The sequence below is a fragment of the Falco peregrinus genome, chromosome 3 (assembly GCF_023634155.1).
Source record: "Falco peregrinus isolate bFalPer1 chromosome 3, bFalPer1.pri, whole genome shotgun sequence".
In the NCBI taxonomy this organism is placed as follows: Eukaryota; Metazoa; Chordata; class Aves; order Falconiformes; family Falconidae; genus Falco; species Falco peregrinus.
Genome location: NC_073723.1, coordinates 114,186,594 through 114,210,647, shown reverse-complemented (window position 1 = coordinate 114,210,647; position 24,054 = coordinate 114,186,594). Strand labels below are relative to the sequence as shown.

General features: G+C 39.5%; 1 protein-coding gene across 7 annotated transcripts in view; it reads right to left on the bottom strand.

Moving 5' to 3' along the window:
- RERE (arginine-glutamic acid dipeptide repeats) overlaps window positions 1-24,054 on the bottom strand; it is a 254,066-nt gene that overhangs the window by 153,595 nt on the left and 76,417 nt on the right. For all 7 annotated transcript variants that reach the window (XM_055799961.1, XM_055799963.1, XM_055799956.1 and 4 more), the window contains exon 3: window positions 3,048-3,118. In XM_055799961.1, the coding sequence (XP_055655936.1) occupies window positions 3,048-3,118 (71 nt within the window). The remainder of the gene's footprint in view (window positions 1-3,047; window positions 3,119-24,054) is intronic.

Genomic DNA, 24,054 nt, shown 5'->3' with positions numbered 1-24,054 from the left:
TAACAGTTTCTGACATAGTTAAGCTGGACCGAGCAAATCACTTTTTCCCCACACCGCCAGCCTTAACACACCATTTGATTTTTTGACACCAGAGACAGACCTAGAAAGCTAGCTATGCTCCTCCAGTTTCCCTCAATGCTTGGGAACCAAATCTGCTGCTCTCCTCTTATCCTCAGCTTATCATAATACAACTAGTAATAAAATTCACAAAGGGAATGACCAACCTCTGCAGCATAACAGCTCTGCTTCATGCAAAGCAACACACAGCAACGTAACAGAGGATGGCAACAGAGACAGATTACAAAGAAATTAGTAAGCAAAGCTTCATCACAAGGATTTTATGGCCACTGGTGAAGTACAATTGTTCTTCAGGAAAGCAGAAGAGCCCTTCTAGTATAATTTTAAGTCAAACTGGTTCATCTTAATGTCAAGAGAAACATGTGATAGAAGCATGAGCTACAAATGCGAAGTACACTATTTAACCTGCCATAATTGCTGGAACTGCAGAGAGCATGCATGGAACAGTTACGGGTTTGTCCGAGTCACAAGATCTAGATGCTAGAATGCAAAGCTGCTCTGAAACTATTTGCGACATCTGCTTCTGGAGTAGCATGACTAGAAGTCATACTACCAGTAGTAAGTTATAAACAATCTCACTCCATTTTCCACATGGTATTTGTGAAAGTGAGGCAGACAAAAAAAAATAGTTCTAACCACAAAGATGCTGTTTCTAATACAACTTGAGTAGCATGAAAGGAACTAAGCGCATTTACAGGAAATACACTACTCCATACTTCAGTATTTGCTCCTACCTTCTTTGCCTCCTGCCATCTGCCTGTCAAATGAAGGAAATTTGAACACTAAACTAGAAGAAACTGCCAGACTTCATAGAACCAGTTTCTAGTTCTGCAGTAAACGTAAAATCATATGCAATTATGATCTAAGATCTTACTGGAAAAAACAAGTTAAATCTCTGTTTACTTCAAGAATGAACTGAATGGTACTCTAGCCTCATCCCCAGAATGACCCTCAGTACCTTTTACTTTGCACAATAGTGCATGTGCCTGTGTAACAGACAGCATTTGCTTTGTGATTTTTAACACTTTTTTCTTTTTTTTTTTTTTTTCTTTTTTAAATACAAGTTCACTTTCTTTGGTTTTAATCGGTGAAACACCACCGTAACTCCTATGCTTGACCTGCACCTACAACACCACAAAGTATAGGGTAAGACCCATACACTCAGCCAAAAACTTTAAATTTATGACAATCAACACGATAATGTACTTAATTAGCAGGCAAGATTTAAAAGCTGTTGACTTTAACTTCCCTGCTTCACTTGACTATTTAGTTGAAAGCAAAACAAGACTGTTTTCCTGTTGGTACCTCACACTAGAAGAGAAATCAAATGTCCTTTCCACTATATATCATTCCCTCAACAGTAAAATCAGTGATAAACCCATCAAAGATTCATTTTTGCTAGTATGATCAGCATCAAGGGTTTTTTTGCTGTTCTCATTTTTACAAGTTGCTTGTACGCAGATTAGTAAGGGGGGGTGAGGGGGTGGAATCTAATAGATAAACTAAAAAACTCAGAGCAGGCAAAATAAACATAAAATAGTGATACTATTTCTGTGTGAAAAAATACGCAAAACTGCCAGCAGCCCTGATGTCATATCCTTCACATGCAGAACACATGAGAAAAGAGGGGAAAAAAAAAATATCTAAAGGTACTAAAACATACTGCAATACGCTTCCCACAGTTTTGGAAACAGCTTTAATGTGTTGTACAAGACTAATGCTGACAACAGAAGCTTCAGTTTTTGTCGTTAATTTTCTAAGCAATTAATGCAACTCAGCAGGAATTCATTGCCCAGAATGGCAACTATCACATTGTAATTCCAGTCAGACACAAAAGCACCTGCTAATGTGCAATAGTAGTACAATGGTGGCTTAACCCATTGCTACAACCTGTTAACTCAAATACAACAACTTCAAACGACAAAAAAGTAGAGGGGGAGCACATGTCCACAAATGCCAAGCACTACCATGGACATCAATACTGAAAAAAGCGTACACATTTTGCTTCACTGTGGTCTTACAAAATAAACTTTTAAGGAGTAAAATGGAAGACTTGAGTAAGAAAGCTTAGAAAAGGAAAATACATTCTGGTAGCAACAGGTAGTAGGCGATCTACACCTGTAGACTATGTATAGGGAATAATAAGGACAGTTTATTACATATTCAGAACTTCCACAAACCAACAACAGCAAGATGATCAGCAGTAACAGTTACCTTTTCCGAGTATCCTGCTTACACTACCCAAAGCACTGCCAAGTCTAAAACAAGCACAGGTGCCCTCTGTGTTGAACGGGCAGCAGCCTCCTGCTCTGCACCGCATAAGCAGCAAGTGGTTTCCTGTGCAGCTCCAGCATTCTGCGAAGGAACTTGTTTAACCTTTTAAGCGTACAAATTCAGATCAAAAGGGGCAAACCACAACTCCAACTAATTTGTTACTACACAGGTCCCTGACTTTTCATTTCTGAAGAACAAAGTGCCAAAGCATTCTTAAATGTTATTTTATATTTTTCCAAAATAAACAACATATTGGTCTACTCTGTTTGCATCCTCAGCTGTCAGTCCACAGATCAGCTGAAGTAAACAGGCCACCACAAGTCAGCCCACACACCTCCATTTACACAGCTACGCCATATAGTTACAGGTAAAGGCACCGCCAAATTTAACTTCCCAGGAAAAACTTAACTTCCTGAGCCACAATTTCCCCAAAACACTCAACTCAAAGTTAGTATTTCTGTGGGCTGCAAAACCTTAAAATTATGTAGACCACAATTTGAACTCTACAGCCCAGTAAACTAAGTCTGTAACAAAGACACATTGCTGTCGTAATAGCAAAACAGCTACTATTTCAGAAAGTAAGTATTTACTCAGAAGGAGTGAGGAGCTACAGGAAGAGATACAGACCAATAAATAGTGCCATCACACTGGAGTATGGGGCAGGGGAAAGGAACAGATGTGAAATTTTTCCTTACCAGTTTGAAGTCTTGAATGCTGCAGATGAAATATGGGGTATTCGGCCGGCGACTTTCAATATATACGCAATCTTTAAAAAAACAAGATTTTAAAACAATGGAAATTAACTTCTGTACCTCCAAGAAAGAACATAAACACGAGATAAATTAAAAAACAGCTTAAGCTTAGAAAGAAACACCATTTCATTTACATAACGTGTAATTTATTCCAAGTGTGATCTAAAAATAGAAACTAGATGCTTTACAATAACAAATAAGGGAATTAACTGCATAAAAGTTGACTTTAATTTGAATAGACATTTTGCTGGAAAACAAAAGGAAGTCTATATAAAGATCATTCTGAATTTAGTTAATAAAAATGACCAGGTCACAACCTATGAACCAGATCAAAATAAGACAGGAAACCAATCAGATCATTTGTGGTTAGCTTGCTACTGTTAATAACCCAGCACTAACAAATTTTCTCTTCTAATTGTGAAGAAAACCAAGGCAACCAATAGAAACTAAATTAGATTTACCTCAGGGAAGGACTGAGCTTTCTCAAATTACATTTGACATGACAGAAACTGAGTAATCATTTTTGTTTGCTTTTGACAACTGGACTCTACAAGGTTGCTGTAAAATAAGGGCTGATGTATTTAAAACAGTCTTGGCAATTACCACAACAAAAGCTGTGCCTCAGAATAAAATTACAGGGATGGAAAAGAAGCGCCTGATTAATGATAATGACCTTGGAAATCAAAAAATTGACACAGCTTGCTAGAAGGCAAAGATGCTACTCCCAAAGTTGAACAAATATGTAAAGATAGTCACTGCAGTCTCCTTTCATATTCAAATAGGTAACACTACTATTGAAAACAGAGGATACAAAGAATACCAGCTATTCCGGGAATGATTTTCCATGACCCTTTCTATATTTCTACAGAAAAAAATCCAAAGTTTTAAGAGCTTTATAAGACATGTTTCAAAACACAACTAATACCCTGCTTCGAGTCTTGTAAAATCTAAAAGTTGGTCAAGACAAACATTTTTTTAGTTCGTCTGCTCCACAGAGAGCATTCCTAAGGATGCACTGGCATTGTTCATAGCAATAAAACATCTTCCTCCTGAAAGAAAAAAAAAGTAACCCTTCAATAATCATTTGAAACCCAACCTGTATTTAGGAATTCACTCGCCACTGAGAGCTAACTCAAATGTTAATTTAAAAGAAAAATATAGCACGAGTACCTTAGGACTATCAAAAGCGCCGGAAAAGTCTTAGCAGCTATGTCGACCAAGCCGGAGAAAGGCCAGGCATTTCAAATCAATAGCACTTCAATAATATATGCCAGAATTACATGGTTGTGCATCTGATTTTAAACGTTGCAGCAGTACAATATCCTGCCCTAATGAGACAGAGGTGTACAGTACCCATCTTCATTCATTTTAGATAACTGATGTTTTGCCAGGATCAAAGCAACTTTGCTGGCAAACCAAGCTTTAAATGCACTTAGCACCATTCCCCAAATTCTGCACTGCTTGTTGCAACCATGCACATCTGCACTTGCTGCTTTTGGCTACAAGCACAGTCATACCCAGCAACACTAGATTATACTGGTATTCCAATAGAACACCATTAGCTTCATTTTACAGGCAAGAAATTGTAGCCTGAAGTAGACAAGCAACAAGCTGATATTTCAGAGAGTTGTGGGTTTGCGTTTGTTTTTTGGGGTGATTTCTGGTTTATTTGGGGGGGGGGGGTTGACTGTGGTTTTGTTTTTGGGGAAGGGGGGTGTTTGGAGTTTTGGTTTTGTTTTGTGGTTTGGGGTTTTTAGGTTGGTTTCTTTTTTGTTTTGGGTTTTTTTTTTGTTTTTGTTGGGTTTGGGGTTTTTTTTTGGCAGGGGGATATTAGTTGTGGGGGTTTTTTGGATAAAGCAAGAAAATGAATTTTTGATTTACAGTCCAAAACCCTTCCTACACAGAAACGTCACAGCCACAGAATCTGTGTTTTGCTATACCAGACGATGTTCCTCTCCATCTCAGTAGACAGATAGAGGGGAAAAAACTGAGAAATAGTACTAGCTTTTTTACCAGTCATTTAAAATTAAATAGTGAAATTATTTTTCCTCTATCTTCCTTTTCTGTATCTTTCCTTATCTGCCTAAATTCTGTTATCAGATCATCTCTGCAAATTTGCAAGTAGGCCTTTATTTTGTCCCATGTCAGTAGTACATGAAGGCAATGTACCTAAGTTTTCTAAAAAACTAGTCCCAGAGGAATTATACCAGAAAGCTAGTACACTGCATTTCAGATGCAAAACTCTTCACCTCCAGCATCCTCATTACAGGCACTACCCATCAAATTGACACTTTTTAACTGCAAAACCACGACAGCAGAGCAGTACTACTTTTCCTCAATAGGCTATGAAATAATTTCTACGTACTAGTCTCAAATCAAGCCTGCTGATCAGTATCGCTAAAATTCCACATTCAATGGATGGATTTCAAAGCCAAATGTATTTCTCAGTTATACTGACCCATGATTTCAATCTAGGCTGGAAAAGATGCTGGTCTTTAGGAGGTTACAGATCAGGCTGAGGTCAGAGCACGTAAGTGTCAAAGTCAGGCAGGTCAGCTTGACTTCTGCAGAAGCTCATCAAGTGACAAGCACAGCTCACAGCGGTCTACATCCCTAGAGAACACAAAGGCTAGCAAACAGCTGAACGCAATCAGTGCGACTGTCACCAAAACCTTGCTGCAAGAACTCAAGTATCAGAGGCTTTTAAAACAGTACTGGGCTAGGGTTAGGTTACTCACACCATCCTCTTCAGAATAAAACCCATTCAGCACAAATACTACCTAGTTGTGACTAGGTTCAAAAAGTAAACTCATGGAGCTCAAGTTCACAGAAGGGATGACCTGCTCAGGAGGATCTCACAACCACATGCAGAAATGTATGAACTGATGGCAAAGCGACAGTGCCCAAAGGGTGACCTGGAAGACTCACAGCAACCGCGCCCTCTCTAATACTTGTCCTTTGTAACCAAGGAGTCACTTCCCGCTGGTTTATCACATAACCATAGTAACCATCTGAGGCAAAGCATGTAAATCCAAGTGTCAAATTTCTACCTGCAACACTATTTGTAAAACAGGCTCCTTTACCACACCACTCTCCATCCATTGCAGATTGCACTGTTAACCACTTTGCAACAGCATTTGATAAAAGTCAAATGCGCTTGACAAAACAGATCACTTACAAACTGACAAACTATTGCTTACTTTATAGTAAACGCCAAAGACACAGGATAAGAATCTGGATTAATCTGAAATCATAATTTTATCAGCATCAGTGAAGTTCTCCAACTGTAAAAAAGGAACGTAACTATAGCAGAGCTGCATCCACATCCCCACTAGAAGACACACAAATATAACAACTCACAGTTTGAGTGTTCTGAACCAGAATTTAGCATGCAAGTTCCAAATCAAGCAGTTGGGTGGGTTTTTTCCTCCCCTATTAACTGGAAGTTAATGTTGTTTAACTTACACAAATTTAAATGAAATCTTTGAGATTTTCTGTTACTGTAGTACGTTTTGATCATTCATTACAACAGCATCCAAAAAAAAGGCACTGAAAATAATTAATGACTTCTCAGGCCACAAGTTTTAAAAGCCTTTTTTACATGAGAAGCACCACTACTGACCTTCATCCCTACAACTGCTATCAGTTACAGTTTCATAGAAGTCCTGACCCATTTTGAGAACTTCTGCACAGCTCTTCCACAAAAATGCGAACAAAAGAATTCTACTTCAGTACAGCTAGCATCTCTTTACCAGGTGTTGACCTGATGTAAACTTAACCCCAACTAAACTGAGTGATAATAAAGACAAACTGGATAACGGAACCAACTAAGAGTGAAACCATCAACACTAGAAAGGCAGGTGTTTGGAGACATTGTTGTGCTATGAGCATTAAATAAAGTTTCAGAGAAACTAATCCTGAATTTCATAGCAAAAGGGAACAGTAGAAAGAGTTAGCTCATATATTGGATTTATTATGAATCCTTAATACCACTCTAGCATTAGAGCAGAGGAAGAGAGATGGTCAGAAGTACAACCTTTCAAAAATGCTAGCACTAACCAAGTATTTACTAAATTTATGATTTATCTTAAGGATGATGGTATCACAGGAAACTGCTAAACAGACATGGCTACACAGGTATCTATATAAGCAGCATCAGTTTGAAATTTTCTGCTGCGTATTTTCATTATGTGACAGACCAAATGTCTTGCACCAGGAGCCTCAAGAGGCATAGAAGTTTCACAGATGTAAAATGCACTATGAACTTGACTGTTTTTTTTCTTCTTTAGTAGGAAAATTAACAATAAACAGTTTTATATAACAACCTCCAGTATCTCTGCAGAATCAAGAAGAATTATGTCCATTGTTTTCAACCACAACTTGCCTTTTCCAAACAACCAGTTTCAAATTGTGTATCTCCTAGCTAGGACAGTAGCAGCTGCTGCAACAGCTCACACATACATTTCAAAAGCTTGAAGTATCATGTATGTAATCAACCATCAACACCAGAACAACAGTAATTTGACTTGTAACTCACACTCATATAGCACTTATCCAAAATCCTGAAAATCCCACAGAAGCTATTAAGCCTGTCTCTCTTGGGAGGTGACCTTCTCAACACACCAAATGCATCCTCTTTGTCTCCGTGCACTGATACAGTATGTCTCAATCTGGTTTATTCAGAAGCTACAGCAATTTAACCACATCAAAGTATTCCTGCACCATTTTGTTATCCCAGACTTCCTTGGCTAATCACTCTATTTAGACACCCCTATTCTCACCACAACCGGCTGCTCAGTATCCCAAGTGAATCATGCATTTACATGGTGTTCTATCACTGCTCCACAGGAAGCATCTCAGGATTCACTGGGGCATGCACGAAAAAAGCTGCAAGATTTCAGATACAGAAAACACCACAACTTCCAAGATTTTTTTTCTTAATATCTCAGTTTTGCAAGCCTCATTTGATTCAGAGTTACCAGACAACACAATAAACAGCTAAGCATCCCTCTGAAATGGCTGGCACAAGACTAAGATAACCTGGCATCTGCTATGGATATGTTGACTCACTGGTATACTGCATTTAAGTAAGGCACTGCTGGCTGCCTGCAAGATTTAAAACAGAGATGACATCCAGTTAACATGCCTCCAAAGCAATAGAGGCCGTACAGATAAGAAAACAAGTTAATCCAGGTGCAAAGCAATGTCACTAACACTAGAAACTGGAAAAATGCCAAAAGGAGAACATTTACGCATGCATCCACATTAGCCACTCAAAACTCACTGTACAGAGCAATTACTTTCATTTACCAGAAATACAACACACAAATATATTATTTTCAAGAACAACTTTGATGTGGACCCAAGCTAGGACAAACAGCTGATCTTCTTTCTAATGCACCCAACCTGTATAGCTAAGATTGACACCAATGAAAAACACAGAATAGCCTCTCCTTACCCTTAGTGCACTGGAATGACCTGCTGCACCTTCTTTCCCCACTGATCATGTACTTCTGGAATATTTTTAGCTCTATATGGCTACACAGACCCATACAACTTCAGTCAATTCTCATAACTGTTGCTTGAACACAAAGCAGCCTGAGCATCTGTTGTCGCTTTGTGACAACTAAAAAAGATGGCAGAACAGTCAGTGTTGGAAAGGACCTTTGGAGATCATCTCATCCAAGCCCCTGCTGAAGCAGAGTCTCCTTGAGCAAGCTGCACGGACTCACATCCAGGTGTATTTTGATTGACTCCAGAGAAGGAGACCCCACAGTCTCTCGCAGCAGCCTGTCCCAGTGCTCCGTTCACCCTCTAGGTAAAGAAGTTCTTCCTCATATTCAGATGGAACCTCCTGTGTTGCAGTTTGTGCCCGGTGCCCCTTGTTCTGTCACTGGGAATTATCAAAAAAAGAGTCTGGCCCCATCCTCCTGACACTCACCCTTAAGATATTTACAGACATTGGTAAGATCCCATCTCCGTCTTCTCCAGACTGACCAGGCCCAGCCCTGTCAGCCTTTCCTCGTAACGGAGACAGTCCAGTCCCCTGTCTTTGTCGCCTCTGCTGGCCCCTCTCCAGTAGGTCCCTGCCTCTCTCGAAGTGCGGAGCCCAGCACTCCAGACACAGCCTCACCAGGGCAGAGCAGAGGGGGGAGGATCACCTCCCTCGACCTGCTGGCCACCTCCTCCTCTTGCACCCCAGGGTCCTGCTGGCTGCAAGGGCACACTGCTGGTCCATGGGCAACTTCCCATCCAAAAGATGCTCTGTTATTCAAACAGCTAAAATACTTCAAAATCACAAAATAATGATGATCTTCATGCAGACAAGCTCACTTGCTTCTGAATTTTTTTCCTGATCAGCAGGTTCATATAAATTGAGTGACATGTACTCTCTTCACACTAAATGGAAGTCTGAAGCCTGAGGCTGTCAGCCTAAAATACAATGAACCCACATGCACTCTCCCTTCAGACACTTAAATTCTAGTCAGTTATTTCAACATCTATTATTCTAGAAAGGAACTCACAGTACAGGTACATTTTGGACATCTATTTGCTCCTGCAATATTAATATTCATTCCTACTAACCTTAACATTCAATCCTTTCCACTCAAGAAGCCCAACAAAAATCAAACTGACTATAAATTTCCTAAATTAAACGTGTCATCAGTTGAATGGCCCAGCGCCACGTCCATTGAATCTGCTCTGCAGGGATATACAATGCCTAGCCCCCTGGTTTTCAAATACATACTAACCCATACTCAAAATGCTACTCATCTTAGTACAATCATGGGATTATGAGTGGCCCAGAATTGTAATTAAGCCATTTCACTTTATGCCTACTCACCCAAGTTAAGTCAGTCACTGGTCTGCCCTCTCCAAGTGTACTATGTCAGACAGCGGACTTGGTTGCTGCTTCTGACATCTGGCAACTTGAGGGCAATACATGTTGGCACAGAAACCCTGAGAATGTAACAAAACAACCCTACAAAAAACCCCACAGTTCAGGCCAACCAATACTCACCAACACCAGTACACTGGATCCACACCTAGTGCCTGGCCCTCCAGCGCTCTATAGCAATCCTCCCCCAGTCCCCAGCTGACTGAAGGCCAGTCTCACAGGAGGCCTCAGCTTAAACATACACAGTTCCTCCCCTGCATACTGCAGCACCCCTGTTCTTTCGCTTCCCTTCTCCCCATTCCCTTCAACTTGCAAGGCAGTGGTCAAGCCTTTTTCTTTGCCTGTAATTCTGTCCACCTCCAAACCCTTCAAGTCTCCTTCCCTTCCCAGACCACGTTTTCCCTTTCTAGTCCTTATTACAGTTGCGTCAACAGCTACATTCTGTGTTGGCTGCTCTGTCAATCTGAAAATTGAATTTAAGGATGTGTTTTGTTAGGCAAGGTTCATGACCCCCTTTATAGACAAAATCATACCAGTAAAGAAAACTAAAGGAGATGCCTATCTACATTGACTCAGCGAAAAATCAGCAAAACCACAAAGAAATTACTGTAAAATAAGCTACAGGGTGAAATATAGCAAGCAAAAAATGTTGCTCTGGACATCCTTACACAGTTACCAAAGTGTAAGTTAATTTTTTTTACTGAACAGTAACAGCAAGCACGAAGCAAGTAACCACACAAGAAATGGGTGCACTAGTGGCCTTTCCCCACAGCAAGGTAACATGCACGTGTCAGCTTCCAAAGGGCTACCTCCGACAAGTTAACCACCTCATCTGTTAAACCACAGAGTTTACTGGTGACAAACCAGCAAACTCTCCAACTGGGGAGCAGGGAAGGAAAAAAGAAAATAAAGGGCTTTCCATACCCTTTGCCACTACAGTGGCAAAACAGAATAAAGAAATAAAAGTCCCCTGCACAGCTAAGTGGAATTCATTGCCTGTCTCCAACCACGAGTGCATTTGCTTACTTTTCCCATTTCGTGTGAAGTGTCCCGCTGGAGATGAAGTATTTCTCAGACACATGGTACAGAGTCATTATGCCTTTGGGCTTGTGGTATTCACCAGATGTGCCCTAGTTCTGAAGGGTTACATTAATATTCCCACACTAAGAGCTGGTTTTAAAATTAGAGCTTGAATACACGGACTGAAAAGATCTTTCAGGAAAAAAACCGCAACCACCTCACTTTCCTGAGCACACAAACTTTTATCACCTTAAACGCCGTAGTTTATGTACGGATCATCTTTGCAATTAGAATCCTTTCTGTTTTGCCTAATGAGTCAACACCTGCATTATCCAAGAAACAAAGCTTTAGGCTCTCTGCACAGCACCACACTTCCATTGGAAAGATAGTCCTTGAAAGCCATTGCCAAAGAATTGCCTGCAAGCCCCCGCCATCGTATTTCAACAGTCACAAGCTCAGACTTCACAGCGTAGCTGTAAGCAACTACAGTTCCAATACACACTAACTTTCCAGTTTTGACACCCCAGTATCTTGCTGGATTACACATTCTTTCCCTTATTTTGCTTTCCTTCAGATATTCTATGTTAGAGTTGGATGTTCTGAAAAACAATATGCCAGGTATGTAAAAAAACTCCACTCTTCTAATAATTCCGTTATAACTTAAGGGAGCTCATTGGACACCAGTGTTGGATAGTTCATACACCAACTCTTACACCGTCACAACCAACCAGATGAACCATCAGGCTCACGTAATCAGTAGTAACACATGCTCTATATTCAACCATTCAGCGTGCTAAAAAACATGCTTCAGGTATACTTATCCCCACAGCACACATGTACACTCCTGTTTCACATCTACCACCTCTCTAACTAATACAGAGACAGCACTTATCCCTACACTCCCATAGTCTACAGATGCAGTTGCCCCACAGTAGCAATTTGTATGATGATGTGAGAAACTGATGAAGAGACTGTGTCCAGGCAAGCCCTGTGAAATATGTTTGTTTCGTCACAACCATCCTGGATTTAAGGAAGAAAACAAAATCCAACTGTTTATTGACACAGACTCCAATTCTTTGGTAGATAAATAATTTTATTTATAGACTTTACAGAGTCATATATATAAGGACTTGGGAAGGAGAGAGACAGAGATACAGTTTTTACATCTATGTGTGTGTGTGTATATATGCTGAACACAAGTCATGGAATAGGCAAATAATTAAAGGATATTTACATCCCAGAATTTAAGGATATTTACATTCCTCCATTCTGGTGTCTGAAATTAAAAAGTTTAGCGTCCTAGTGCCCTCTGCCAACCAGTGAAGAAACATAAGGCAATTCTGCACAGTTCTCCAGAAATACCTCTGCCCAAGCCAAAACTAGCAGGAACTCCAAGCAGCACGGCTCTTCATTTCAATGTCTCATTTAACTGAAAAGTTAAATGCCACAGTCTTTCACCATCAGCATCACCACCCAGAATAGTTAAAAACAATTTGGAGCATGACACATTAAGCAGTTACATATCAGTAATAACCAAGTAGTGCCTTTCAAAGGATCAGAAAAATATTTGCAACGTTCAATGAATTCTCAATGTCGACACTGGAATTTTCCTGTATTCCAAATACAGGAGAATTACTAAAGTCTTGAAAACAAAGGTCAATAATGGAAACAGACCTCCAACTACAGCCATACACTTGGCATGATGGTTTAGTAACAAATGTAAAGACACAGGGCAGAAAGCACCAGAAATAACAAACACATGGTTTTAACTGGAAAAATATTACCACTGACAGGTAGGGAGCTATACAGTTGCCTCTCTTCCCCCCATATGGCTGACGACAAACAATTTGCTAGTCTGATCTTTTAGTGTCACTTCCTGCTGAGCGGATTTCAAGCAACACTGCTGGCTCCTTGTCAGAAAACAACGTGCTAGAGCCCTGTTCTGCAATAAATGGTTCAACCAATTTACCGTGTTCATTTGAAACTCACAGGAGTACTCCAAATGCCTGGACTATAGTTTTTATTTCACAAATGATTTTATTATAAACTAGTATCATAGTGAATCCATTTTCTTTAACGGGTTTTGCTGCTGTTTAATGGACTGTCAGTATAATTTAGATTTAATCTATTTAAACTCATTCAAGTCTGGCTCCTCATTGTACAATAAATGGAACATATTTCTATTCAACAAAATTAATGACAGCTAATTGTAGTCTGCAGGTCCCAATTTTGTAAAAGCAACTGCTCTGCAGTTCAGACACCCAACTACATTATTTCCCACACCAATTATTTTTCTGCACTTTTCATGCACATCCACAACACCATACAGTTGTTCTTGCAAGATGCATTCAGACATACTTTGTTAACAACTTTGACACAAAGTACACCATACACTTAGAGAAAGTAGCGTTACCAAACAATACCACACTGAAAACAAAGACATTGTAGATGCTCAGCCACTAACTGACACTAGGGTATCCTCCTGTCCTATAATTGTTTTTCTTTTCCAATTGAACACATAAAATGGGAGGAGGGGTGGGAATAAGAGAGCAGACCGCTAAAAAAAAAAAATCAGTTAGTCTAAGAGCTGTTTCTTTAGCAACAGATAAGCTGTACTGCATGCATGCCATTCAAAATAGTCTTTTCTGATCTTTTAAGGTCACAGCAAACTTTTGCTGGAACACTTCTCACTGATCTTATACAAATGCCTACATAGCCACATCCCTCAAACCTGAGCTGGATGCATTTCAAAAGCTTTTCATAGGGACTCACTTCTGAAGTACTGCGGAATACACAAAAGGCAAGCAACACCACAAACGTACCATGCTGCTACATGACCTCACTTGATTTAGATACCCTTAACTTTTTTCTATTAAAAAATATTTAATGTGCAAATTATCCATAGCCATTGTCCCAAGTGTGGTGTAATTTCTCTGAGACCTTAAACACAAGCATTAATAGCAACCCTCAGGAAACCAAGAGATCCTGAAATGTCATTAAATCAACCGAACGATCTCCACAGTGTCTTTGAATAGCGCACGCAATTGGCTAATGCATACACAAATCTTAAGAGATTAAGGGATCAAGAATCTCTATCACTTGAGACGCAGAATCTTTCATCTCATGCACTTTCCATTCACTTGTGTTTCCCAACTTTTGGTAATGAATCAATCGTGTCAGAAGAAATCAATGGCATAGTCGGCCAATGAGGCTATATTTAATGTGAAAACTGGCATCTTTATATGGCTTTAAGAAGTTCTTCTATTGGACCATGCATAATTATAACTCCATGCTCTAGTAGGCAAAACAAGCACATCAAGAGGACTTGAAAGAGAAAACTCTTCTATTCCCCAGCTCACCACAAACACCAAACGGCTGCTTAACTTCTCTCCCTTAGCTACGCTCTTGATTATTAGAGCGCAACACAAAATACCTCATCAAAACATGGATGGGCTTTATTTGTGTAGCCCTCAACCAGAAAAACAGTCACAGCCATTACTACATCCCTAGTAATTGACCCATCACTTCATCTTCCCGATTAGACAAATGGATAAAGAGTAATCCATTTTGTAAGTTGTTGGTGCAGCCCTTAACAGAAACACATGTTCAGAAAGGGAAAACTATGTGTCACTTGAGTAAGGATGTTTTTTACCGAATACTGTATTCCAAATACTGCAATCTCTTGCCTCAAAGCCTGCTGTGATACAAATACAGACACTCTCATCAAGTAACCGTATGTTAGAATCCCAATAGTCTGTTAACCCGATAAGTCACCTACCTGCAAATACCTAGCAGCACTGAAAAGATCTATTGAAAAAAAAATCAATATGTATTTTCTGAAACAAAAAATTGTTTTCCTATTGTTTAAATTTGTAAATAGCACTGAGATGCCTTTTCATTTTATACAGAACGACGCTTTCCTCACTATTAAGAAAAGAGGAGTACAATCACCACAGTAATAATGCAAGCATAAACTTCCAAGCCAAAGAAAAATACATACATATCTGTATTTAGGTATATTTCTTTCCTAAACAAACAATACAAATCTAAGCCTTAAATCTGTATCAGCTTTCATGTCTATCTAGGCACTCCTTTTACAGCAAGGTTTCTAATGCTTTCTTGCTTTAAATATCTTTACTGCTTTTTGTAAAAGCATCCATAACACATTTTGGACTTTGAACAAAAGAGACTAGAGAGATCCACTCTTCCTGCCAATGCTGAAACAAAGCAAAAATACTTCCATGTGTAGTTCAATTTACTTGAGATGCTTGTTTAGAGCAACACGTGCTCTGCTACTGGATATTGTTTATACAAACTATGTGTCTTTAGGACAAAAGGAAAACCAAATAGGTTGCTCAAAATTTACAATATCACAGAAAAAAATAATTCAATCATCAGTTAGAAGATATACAGTTACACACACAAATACCTTACCAGGGTGGCCCACCATGCAGTAACATGAAAACCGAGAAAACTTTTAAAGAATAATTCATTTTCATCAATGCTGTAGTTACATTTAACCTGCTGCATTTTGTATTCCACTTGGAAACAATACCCAAAAAAAAGCAGGCTCACTTTAACACACTCTCTTCACTTAGCCCACTTACATGTAGTGCCGAGTGTCAAACCTGTAGAGAAATACCTCCCCACCCATGAATTCTCTCCTCCATCCCCCCGAGAATATTTCCAAGATATTGGCACAAAACCTGAAACCCAAAATGAAGCAGCAAAGGTTAGTCCCAGGATCAACATTTTGACAGATTATATTTCACTCACTCACCTAACTTATCAGAAGAATCTCCAGATGCAAGTTAAAGCAATGTTCTGGCATAAACTGCTGTGCTACATGGGAACCCGTAGCACCATTCCCAGTACAGAAGCTAAAATGGAAATTGTTTACTGCGTATACAGGTGTTGTTATTATAATTGATCAAACACTTCTTTTATCTAATTGTCATGGAAGAGATGGCAACTTCCACAAACTAAAAATAAGAAAAAGGGCTGATAAATTCATACACTAGAAGTTCACACTACTTTAACCAAAATAAACTGAGGACAGGCCATGAACAATTACTGCGGCCACAAACTATCACTCCTTGAAAACCACTACTTCACGGAATTCCTTCCCCTTAGTCCAATTTTTCCACAATTTCCACTGTGTTTTTATTTCAGAACTTCCATTTGCCTAATTCCATAATGGCATGCTGTGCTCCCCATAAAGTACTACTTTTTGCTTAGGTTGCTATATTTCTCCTCTGCAAAAATAATTCCCTAACGCAGGTCTGCAAAACTGTTCACGTCCAATTTCCTCAGTTACCTATGGTAGTTTAACCACAAGTTTTCAACTACAGCTGCCATAGTCACACAAAGAAAGCAATGTCAGTAAGATGCTCATGTTAAGTTTCACATTCATCCTGTAATTCTTTCCAAAACTCCGCAGCTTTACAAGGTATTTATACTTTGCATTACAAACTTCTCAGGAACACGTCATGAAGTTCATTTAGTACACAGCATATGTTTATAGAGGTCACAATCCATTTCACTTCTAGTAGTCAAAGGCAGTACATCTTCTATTGTGCAAGGCCCATGTTTTGTTGTGATAGAACACAGAGGATGACTCGCAGAAGAAGTATTAACAATAACCTTATAAAGCTGTATTTAAAATTCCCCACTTGAACAATTAATCTGTTACAAAAATACCATCACAATTTTATGTAATAACAAAGACAATAGTGAAAAACTACCTGTTTAGACCAACACTGGCTAAGCAATGTCCCCGATCCCAGATATCCAGTCCCCAGCCCCAGGTACCCTCACCTCCTTCATGCTGCTGTTCATGATTTGTACACAAAAGCCAAACAAAGCCAGAGGAATCCATATGCTAGATCAACCTTGATCTGCACTTAAGACTCCGTCTGTCAAGCAACAACAGCTGTCCATACACAGAGCAATGCCTGCCACCATATAACAGTGAATATGAACTCAGTAAATGCATAGTTTATTTGGTTGGGTTGGGGGGGCGTGTTTGTGGTTGTTTTTTTGGTGGGGTTTTGGGTTGTTTGGTGGGTTTTTTTGGGGGGAGGGGGGTTGCTTGGGTTTGATTTTTTTGTTTTGTTTTGTTTTTATTTTGTCGGGTTTTTACAGTTTGGCTTAAGTTTACTGCTTATGCTAAGAGCACATACACAGAAAATTATTTCTATGCAGTTAAGTAGTCAATGTATGCTATCATGTAGCCTTATTTTCTACACAATCTTACTCACCTACTCACCTGACCATTAAAAAACACACTTTTCAGAAATACCTCAAATGCTGAGAATAAAAATTACAACCGCTGTTACATCCAACTGTGCAGAACAGTAACTCAAGTTCCAGCTGCACATGTAAACAGTTTTCTACAGACTTCAATCAACTTCTGAGAAAATCTTTCTGTGATGCTTTTATACATTTTTTTAAAGCTTTTATCTTTTTGTTAACCCTCCGGATATGTTTTAAGACTCACTTACTAGTCCAGGCCTTTTTTTTTTCCTCCTCCTTTTAATTACTACAGGATGAATGGATAAAGAATGCATTTGTTTCCCTTGAAACCAAAGTCTTAAAGATAATCTCTTCTGCTAAAAAAAAATATTGTCGGAAGTATTCCCCACTACTATTCACATATGCAGAAAAGTTGAAAACACAGGGGTGTAAGTGTGAAAAATAAGGGAACTCAAACACATTAAGCAGCACAGCTCCTGAGGTTATTCCTATTTACAGCAGCTGGAAGTCTATCACTGAATATCTGTTTATTTCAACGATCTAGTATCACAATGGTAACAGCCTTTCAAATGAAGAGGGAAATACAGTCTGTCACATCAGAATATATGGTCATTTCAGCTATGAAGCTTTTGAGGGAAGAAAATACTACACATTCAAAAATGCACTTCTCCATTGTAAACTTGGTCAATCCACGCAACATAGACTGGCCAAAGACATCCTAAAATTAAAACATACAGTTGTTGCATTTCTTCTTTCTATCCAAGCATAACATTCAAGTTTTAAAACTTTCCAGAAAAGTGTTAACTTCCCAAAAAAAAAAAATGTTAGCAGTCTAGAAAACACTTGCCATAACTTCAGTGTTTATATGAAAAAAAAAAAAATCACGTTTGTATTACATGTATTTCTATATTTAATCCAGCATGGCTACCTTTCTCAGCTGGTAAAGCTGTCAGAATAAAGGGAAAGCAGCATCTATAAGAATAACAAACATATGGGTCAATGTCAAATACAAGCCAATCACTGTCAGACCACGAGCCAAACGCCTGCATTTCAATTTCACTAGCATTCAACACAAACACTACTGTAACACTTCCTAACAAAGTAAATGGAGGGAGGAAGCACTTCTGTTTGGGTTTTGTTTATATATATATTTATAAAGATGGAGGTTTGCAGATTGAAACAAGAATTTCAGCAAATTCCTTCAGTTACAACAATGTAAAACATCTCCAAGCAGTTATAATAAAGGGAACATTTAACAATGCCAGTAAAGCCTAAAGCTTAGAAATTTGGAAATTCTAATACCTGCTTGCTAACCAAACTGACTGGATTCTAAGGTAGCTAGAAGAAATCTCATTCCAACTAGATCTTTGGTAAATATAATTCTGGTTCCACTGTGATTGGAACCCTGCTGGCCACATTCCACAGGACACTTTGATGTCAGGCCTGGAGATTCACACAAAAGATGACCCACCATATCTTTTGTTATTTTCTCATTTTGATAGCGCAATAACCCAACATTTGCAGGCTTCAAATCTGAGACACTGAAGACTGCAAACTATTTCCCAGCTTATGAGGTGCTCCCTTTGAAAAATGGCCACATACTCTATGATCACAGAACGTATGAAAAGTATATAAGATCTCACTTTGATACACTTGGTGACAACTGAACAGCACTGTGTGCACAATGCACCTGACCTGCAAATCCAGTCTCTCTCCTTCTCTGATGCCTGTCCAGACAATAGCTTATAGGGTTACAGTGCCTCCTGAACAGCACTCAAGGACAGAAATCTAACAAAACTTTATCCATAAATCGAGAAAAAGTAGTACTCAAGTTGTGTTTTCCAGTAGCAATATCTCACTTCCATCCCACTGACAAAGATTTCCCATACCTTAAAAAAAAAAAAAAGCACCAAAAAGCCCAACAGCTGTCCCAAACAGTGACTGCCTAAAACAGGGGTCCTCAAACTTTTTAACCAGGGGGCCGGTGCGCGGGTGAAGTGGCAGGCAGTCATCTGCGGCTGCTTGGTTCCCCCCCCCCAACCCCAGCGGGGGCGGGGGGGGGGGGGGGGGGGGGGGGGGGGGGCAGGGGGGTTCATTAAATACTGGGGACCGAATTGAGGACCCTGGGGGGCCGTATCCAGCCCGTGGTCTGTAGTTTGAGGACCCCTGGCCTAAAACATCTCAAGGCGGCAGAGACACATTCCTATTTTTTCATGTACTAGGCCAGATGTTTCAGGATCCACATAAAACTAATTGTGCGTCTTTCCCTGCACCACATCAAACCACGCTTCCCATATCCAATCTGTACCTCTTCTTCCAGATTCACACAGATTTTAAAACACCTAGAACAAAGAGGCTCTCATGTAAGCTATTCCAAAGCAATTTGCTAGAAAATTATGAAGTCCTATAATGCTCTACTCTCCCTGCAGAAGCATTTCACCTTGTGTTACCTCATGTTGATTCCTCTTGCTGATGTGCTGTTTATATAGCTACTGATGTCACTGCAGAAACAGATCCTCATAAATCCTTTTAATTCCTGCAGATCCTTTTAAATGGTTCTACACAGGCAGAGCAAACAATATTGTCCTCGTCTCCAGGTGAAGATGTTTTCCTGAGGCTCCAAATCAACTCAGACTTTCATCCAAAGTTTTTCCAGTCCAGCATTCAAGGTGCCATTCATGATGACATTACAGCAGCCTGCTCAGTAGCAACAATATCCTCAGTATTAAGTTCTGTGGCTTTGATAAAGTACTATGCCTTCCTAACGTGTTGAACAGACTGAGGATGAAAGCAGACAGAGGACCATATAGCTTCCTTGAGCAAGAAATGCATGCAAGAGTTCAACGAACAAAAACGAACAGGGCAATAAGAGTATTCACATAACCAGCTATTGTTTTGATGAAGATATTTCTGGTATGTACTTTTCTGGAATCTTAACCTACTTCACTTCATAAGAGCAATTTACTGGGATATGGGATAGAAAAAAAAAATCCCCGTGTCCAAGGTCAAGCTGAAGATACACAAGAAAGATACCTCCACACATCAGGTCCTTGTAAGACATGAAGCACGTTGTTGACCTACAGGACACGGAGGGAAAAAAAAGATTCTCTGGAACAGTATCATCACTACCTGTTTCATCTTTCATCATGTTGGTCAGAAATTTAGTGTCACACATGACTATTTGTCTTCCATCACATAGCTCCCTCCTCCAGCTAGGCAAATGATTCTTTTAAACCAAGCGTCAAAAGCAGGGCCTGTACAACAGCTACTATATCACTCAACAGTGCTTGCAGTAGCATGGCACTTGGGAAAAGCCTGGGCAGCTGTTCCAAAAGCACCTTCCTCACTCAAGTCCAGTACAATATATTAACAGCCATCTGATTGATAGCACTTCTGTACAATCTTCTACACAGAAAATCCTACGTGGAGACCAATTGCCTAACCAAAACAACAGATGTAGTTGTAAGGTCTGGTTTACACAGCAGAATATCAAAGTATTCAAATTCGCTTACAGTCTGACAATCAAAGTAGAACTGCAAAAAACATACTACAAAACAAGACCACCAGTTTTTGAGTACATCCAATTAGGAGCCATGTGTTAACCATATTGCATGTGCATACAAACTGCATGGGAAATCAGCCCTTTCAAACAGTGCTGTATTTTGGCAAAAGCCAGTAGGATAGAAGGGAACCAATTTGCACTAGAAATGGAAGGAAATTCAGCATTAAATAATCTAACCAAATCTAAGAGGAGAAAACAAACACTAACATCTCAGTCTTGATGCAACTATCTTACACTATTACTACCTTATGCTAAGGAAGCCTACAAGCAAATCACATTGTACAACAAATTTGTTACCGTAACAGTCATTGTGACAAAAGCAAGGTAAGAACTGTGGGGGGCAGGGGGTGAAGAAAAAAAAGAAAAAAAAATCAGGTTAAATTAGGAAGGAAACAGGAGGGAGGTCGTAGAAACAGAGGACAGATGGGGAAGTAGGCCAACAAGCTTTTAGGATAGGCCTGTGTGATTTTCAAAGTAGAGAAGATTAACTGCATCGCATTTTCTAAGCCCTACTCAAATTTTATTATGTTGTTTAAAGCGACCCCCACATTCATTATATCTATGCAAATTAATAAGAACAGTATTTATATAGTAACAATATAGTGTAACCTTTCATTGGAAAGAGTTCAAATGATCTTGATTATCTACTTATTTACAGTTTATTTGCTATGACTCAAAGCTGCTGAGCTCAGCAGAGAAGAAAGTAATATGAAGTGTTTGGGTTAAGTACTACATAGCAACAGGGTAACAGAACAAGATTTTACCAAAGGACTTCATAGTAAGACAATGCAGGCCTTGAACATTCATCCATATCAGATAAGAGCATTTAAGAGAAAGAATCAAATGGATGGAAGAGATTTCCTTTCCTTAAAGCATGAAAGATGTAAGCTGAAGATAGCTATCCATTCTGCACACACCTTTTAATTTTCATCTGTCTAATCCTTGCTGTGCAAGTCTCAATAAATTAAATTCTCTTAATCCCTCTCAAATTTTATGTAATTTGCACCCTTAGCTACACATACTTCTCCCTAACCACAAAACAGAAGCTAAGATTTTCTCCTGTAATAGATGCTAAAATTTTCTTAGAATATATTACACACTGGAATGTGTATTCAAGATCTCATTCCTATTAAGAAATTACATTTTAAATAAAATTTAAAAATCACTATAGTCAATTAAGGTTTCAGCTAGGCTCACATCCCTCTAACAAGGAGCTAGCCAATAATGCAAGTTCTCATTGCTCTCTGCAGTTTTCAAGATAAAAGGATAGATGCAAGTTTAAAAGAAAACACAAGAGCAACAGGAAGAGAAAATTTTCAATGCTTGTGCTAATTACTACTAATACAAATGTAAAATTTAATAAGCCAATTTTTAAATTACCGAATTGGTATAAAATCTCAATTATCACGAGTTCTATGGCTTTTCCTGGTTTTACACTAGATAACCTCCCCACACCTCCTTTTCTTCAAGCAGTGCAGAAGGATGGGCAAAGCAGAAATGAAGCAAGCTGCCCATGGCCAGCACTAGTCTTACTTGAGACTGGGCAGCCCAGCTTTCAAATCCTTTATCAGATCATGCAACATCTTCCCAACCCTGCCAAACGACACTCACTTAAGGAGGAGTTGCTCCCCAAGCAGACAGCTCCCTGATCATGGGTTCTGCAGCCACCACCACCAAAATGTGTTTGATTAAGTACTCCGTTTGTCAGAGACTGTTGTTCTCCACACTATCAACCATGTGTGCTCCCTGAAGTCCCATAAGGCCTGAGTGGTACTCAGCCAGCAGTTACAGGGCACTACTTGTGTGAAGGTTCTCCAACACATCTCCACACCTGTGCTAGGACTGAGGCTTTCCCTTGCAGTTCAGTCTATAAACAGTGTCTCCCCCACAGTGCAATTGCTTGTAAGCGAGAACACACAAGCTGTAACTGAAGCTCTTGCCAATCCATACATAGAGAGGATTCCTCTTCTGAATAGATACTCTCGTGAAAAATACAGCACAAACGATCTAAGCTTTCCCCACACTACCAGCATTTACAGGCTCTCTCCCCTCCTCCATCAGTTATCTGGCAAAGGTGTAAGCTCTGTAGAACTACAGCACTGATTCCTGCTGTTGTATCCCTCTATCCAAGTACTGCTACATTAGAGCTACTCCAAGCACTGCACCTACTGGATAGAGTGCTAATACTCCTCCATCCTATTACAAGCTAAAAATGAGATCACAAACTGATTTTCCATCTTAATTTTAAGCAAAGTCTTTCTGCAATAAAGCCAATGTCTCGCGTTGTACTACTGGGCCCACCTAACAGCTGCTCTTAACAGATTCCAAATTATTTTTTATCCTGACACTGAAAATAAGATTGCCACCAAAGCTGACACTTCTGCAGGCTCCCTGTTGCTATTGATCAACCAACAAATACTATTCAACTGCAAGCCCCGACCAAGAGAAAAAATGTATCTTTCCAATGGTTTGGAATTATATTTGAAGCATTTCAACAGATAAACTATTCTGACAAACGCTAGTAGATTTAAGTGAAAACAAGATTACAGCTTTCGCACAGAAGAATAAGTATGGAGTGCAACACCTCCAAAATCAGCAGAATTTCAGCCCATCTGTATAGGCAGCTGATAATGCCCACACATACAACTAGCATTTTAGAGCATTTGCAGCTACTATGACAGGATAGAGCATGTAAAATATTTACATCTGCACCCGTACTACAAGCTCTTTAGTAGTTGAGTATACAGCTCCTCCTGGAAAAACAGGACGAGTTTTCACATCCTTAGTTTCAATCTATCTCTATTTTGCTCCAGCAGTGTTACTACAGCACAGTGATCATTTTACAGAAAAGTAATTTAAAACTACCAGAGCCCTTAAACCAGCACTTTGAACAGTAAAGCCAAACACAACTATTCCTTGTGGTGGAAGAAGTAGTTACAATCAACACTTTTAAAATGCTGTGGAGATGAACACAGCTGGTTTTACTCAAAAATGAGATTATTCAGCTAGCTGTATTCCTAAGTACAGTTTCCTTCTTCTGAGGAAGAAGTTAGCTGACAGCAGCCACAGGTTAGATCTTGAAACCTTACATGAGACCATACAAACCTTATGTAAACTTGGCAGTAATTATGAGGCACATCCAGAGCGCACTGCAAGCTTCTGCTTCTGTCCCTAAACATCCCTGACACTTACTGATACTGACACGGTTTTGACCA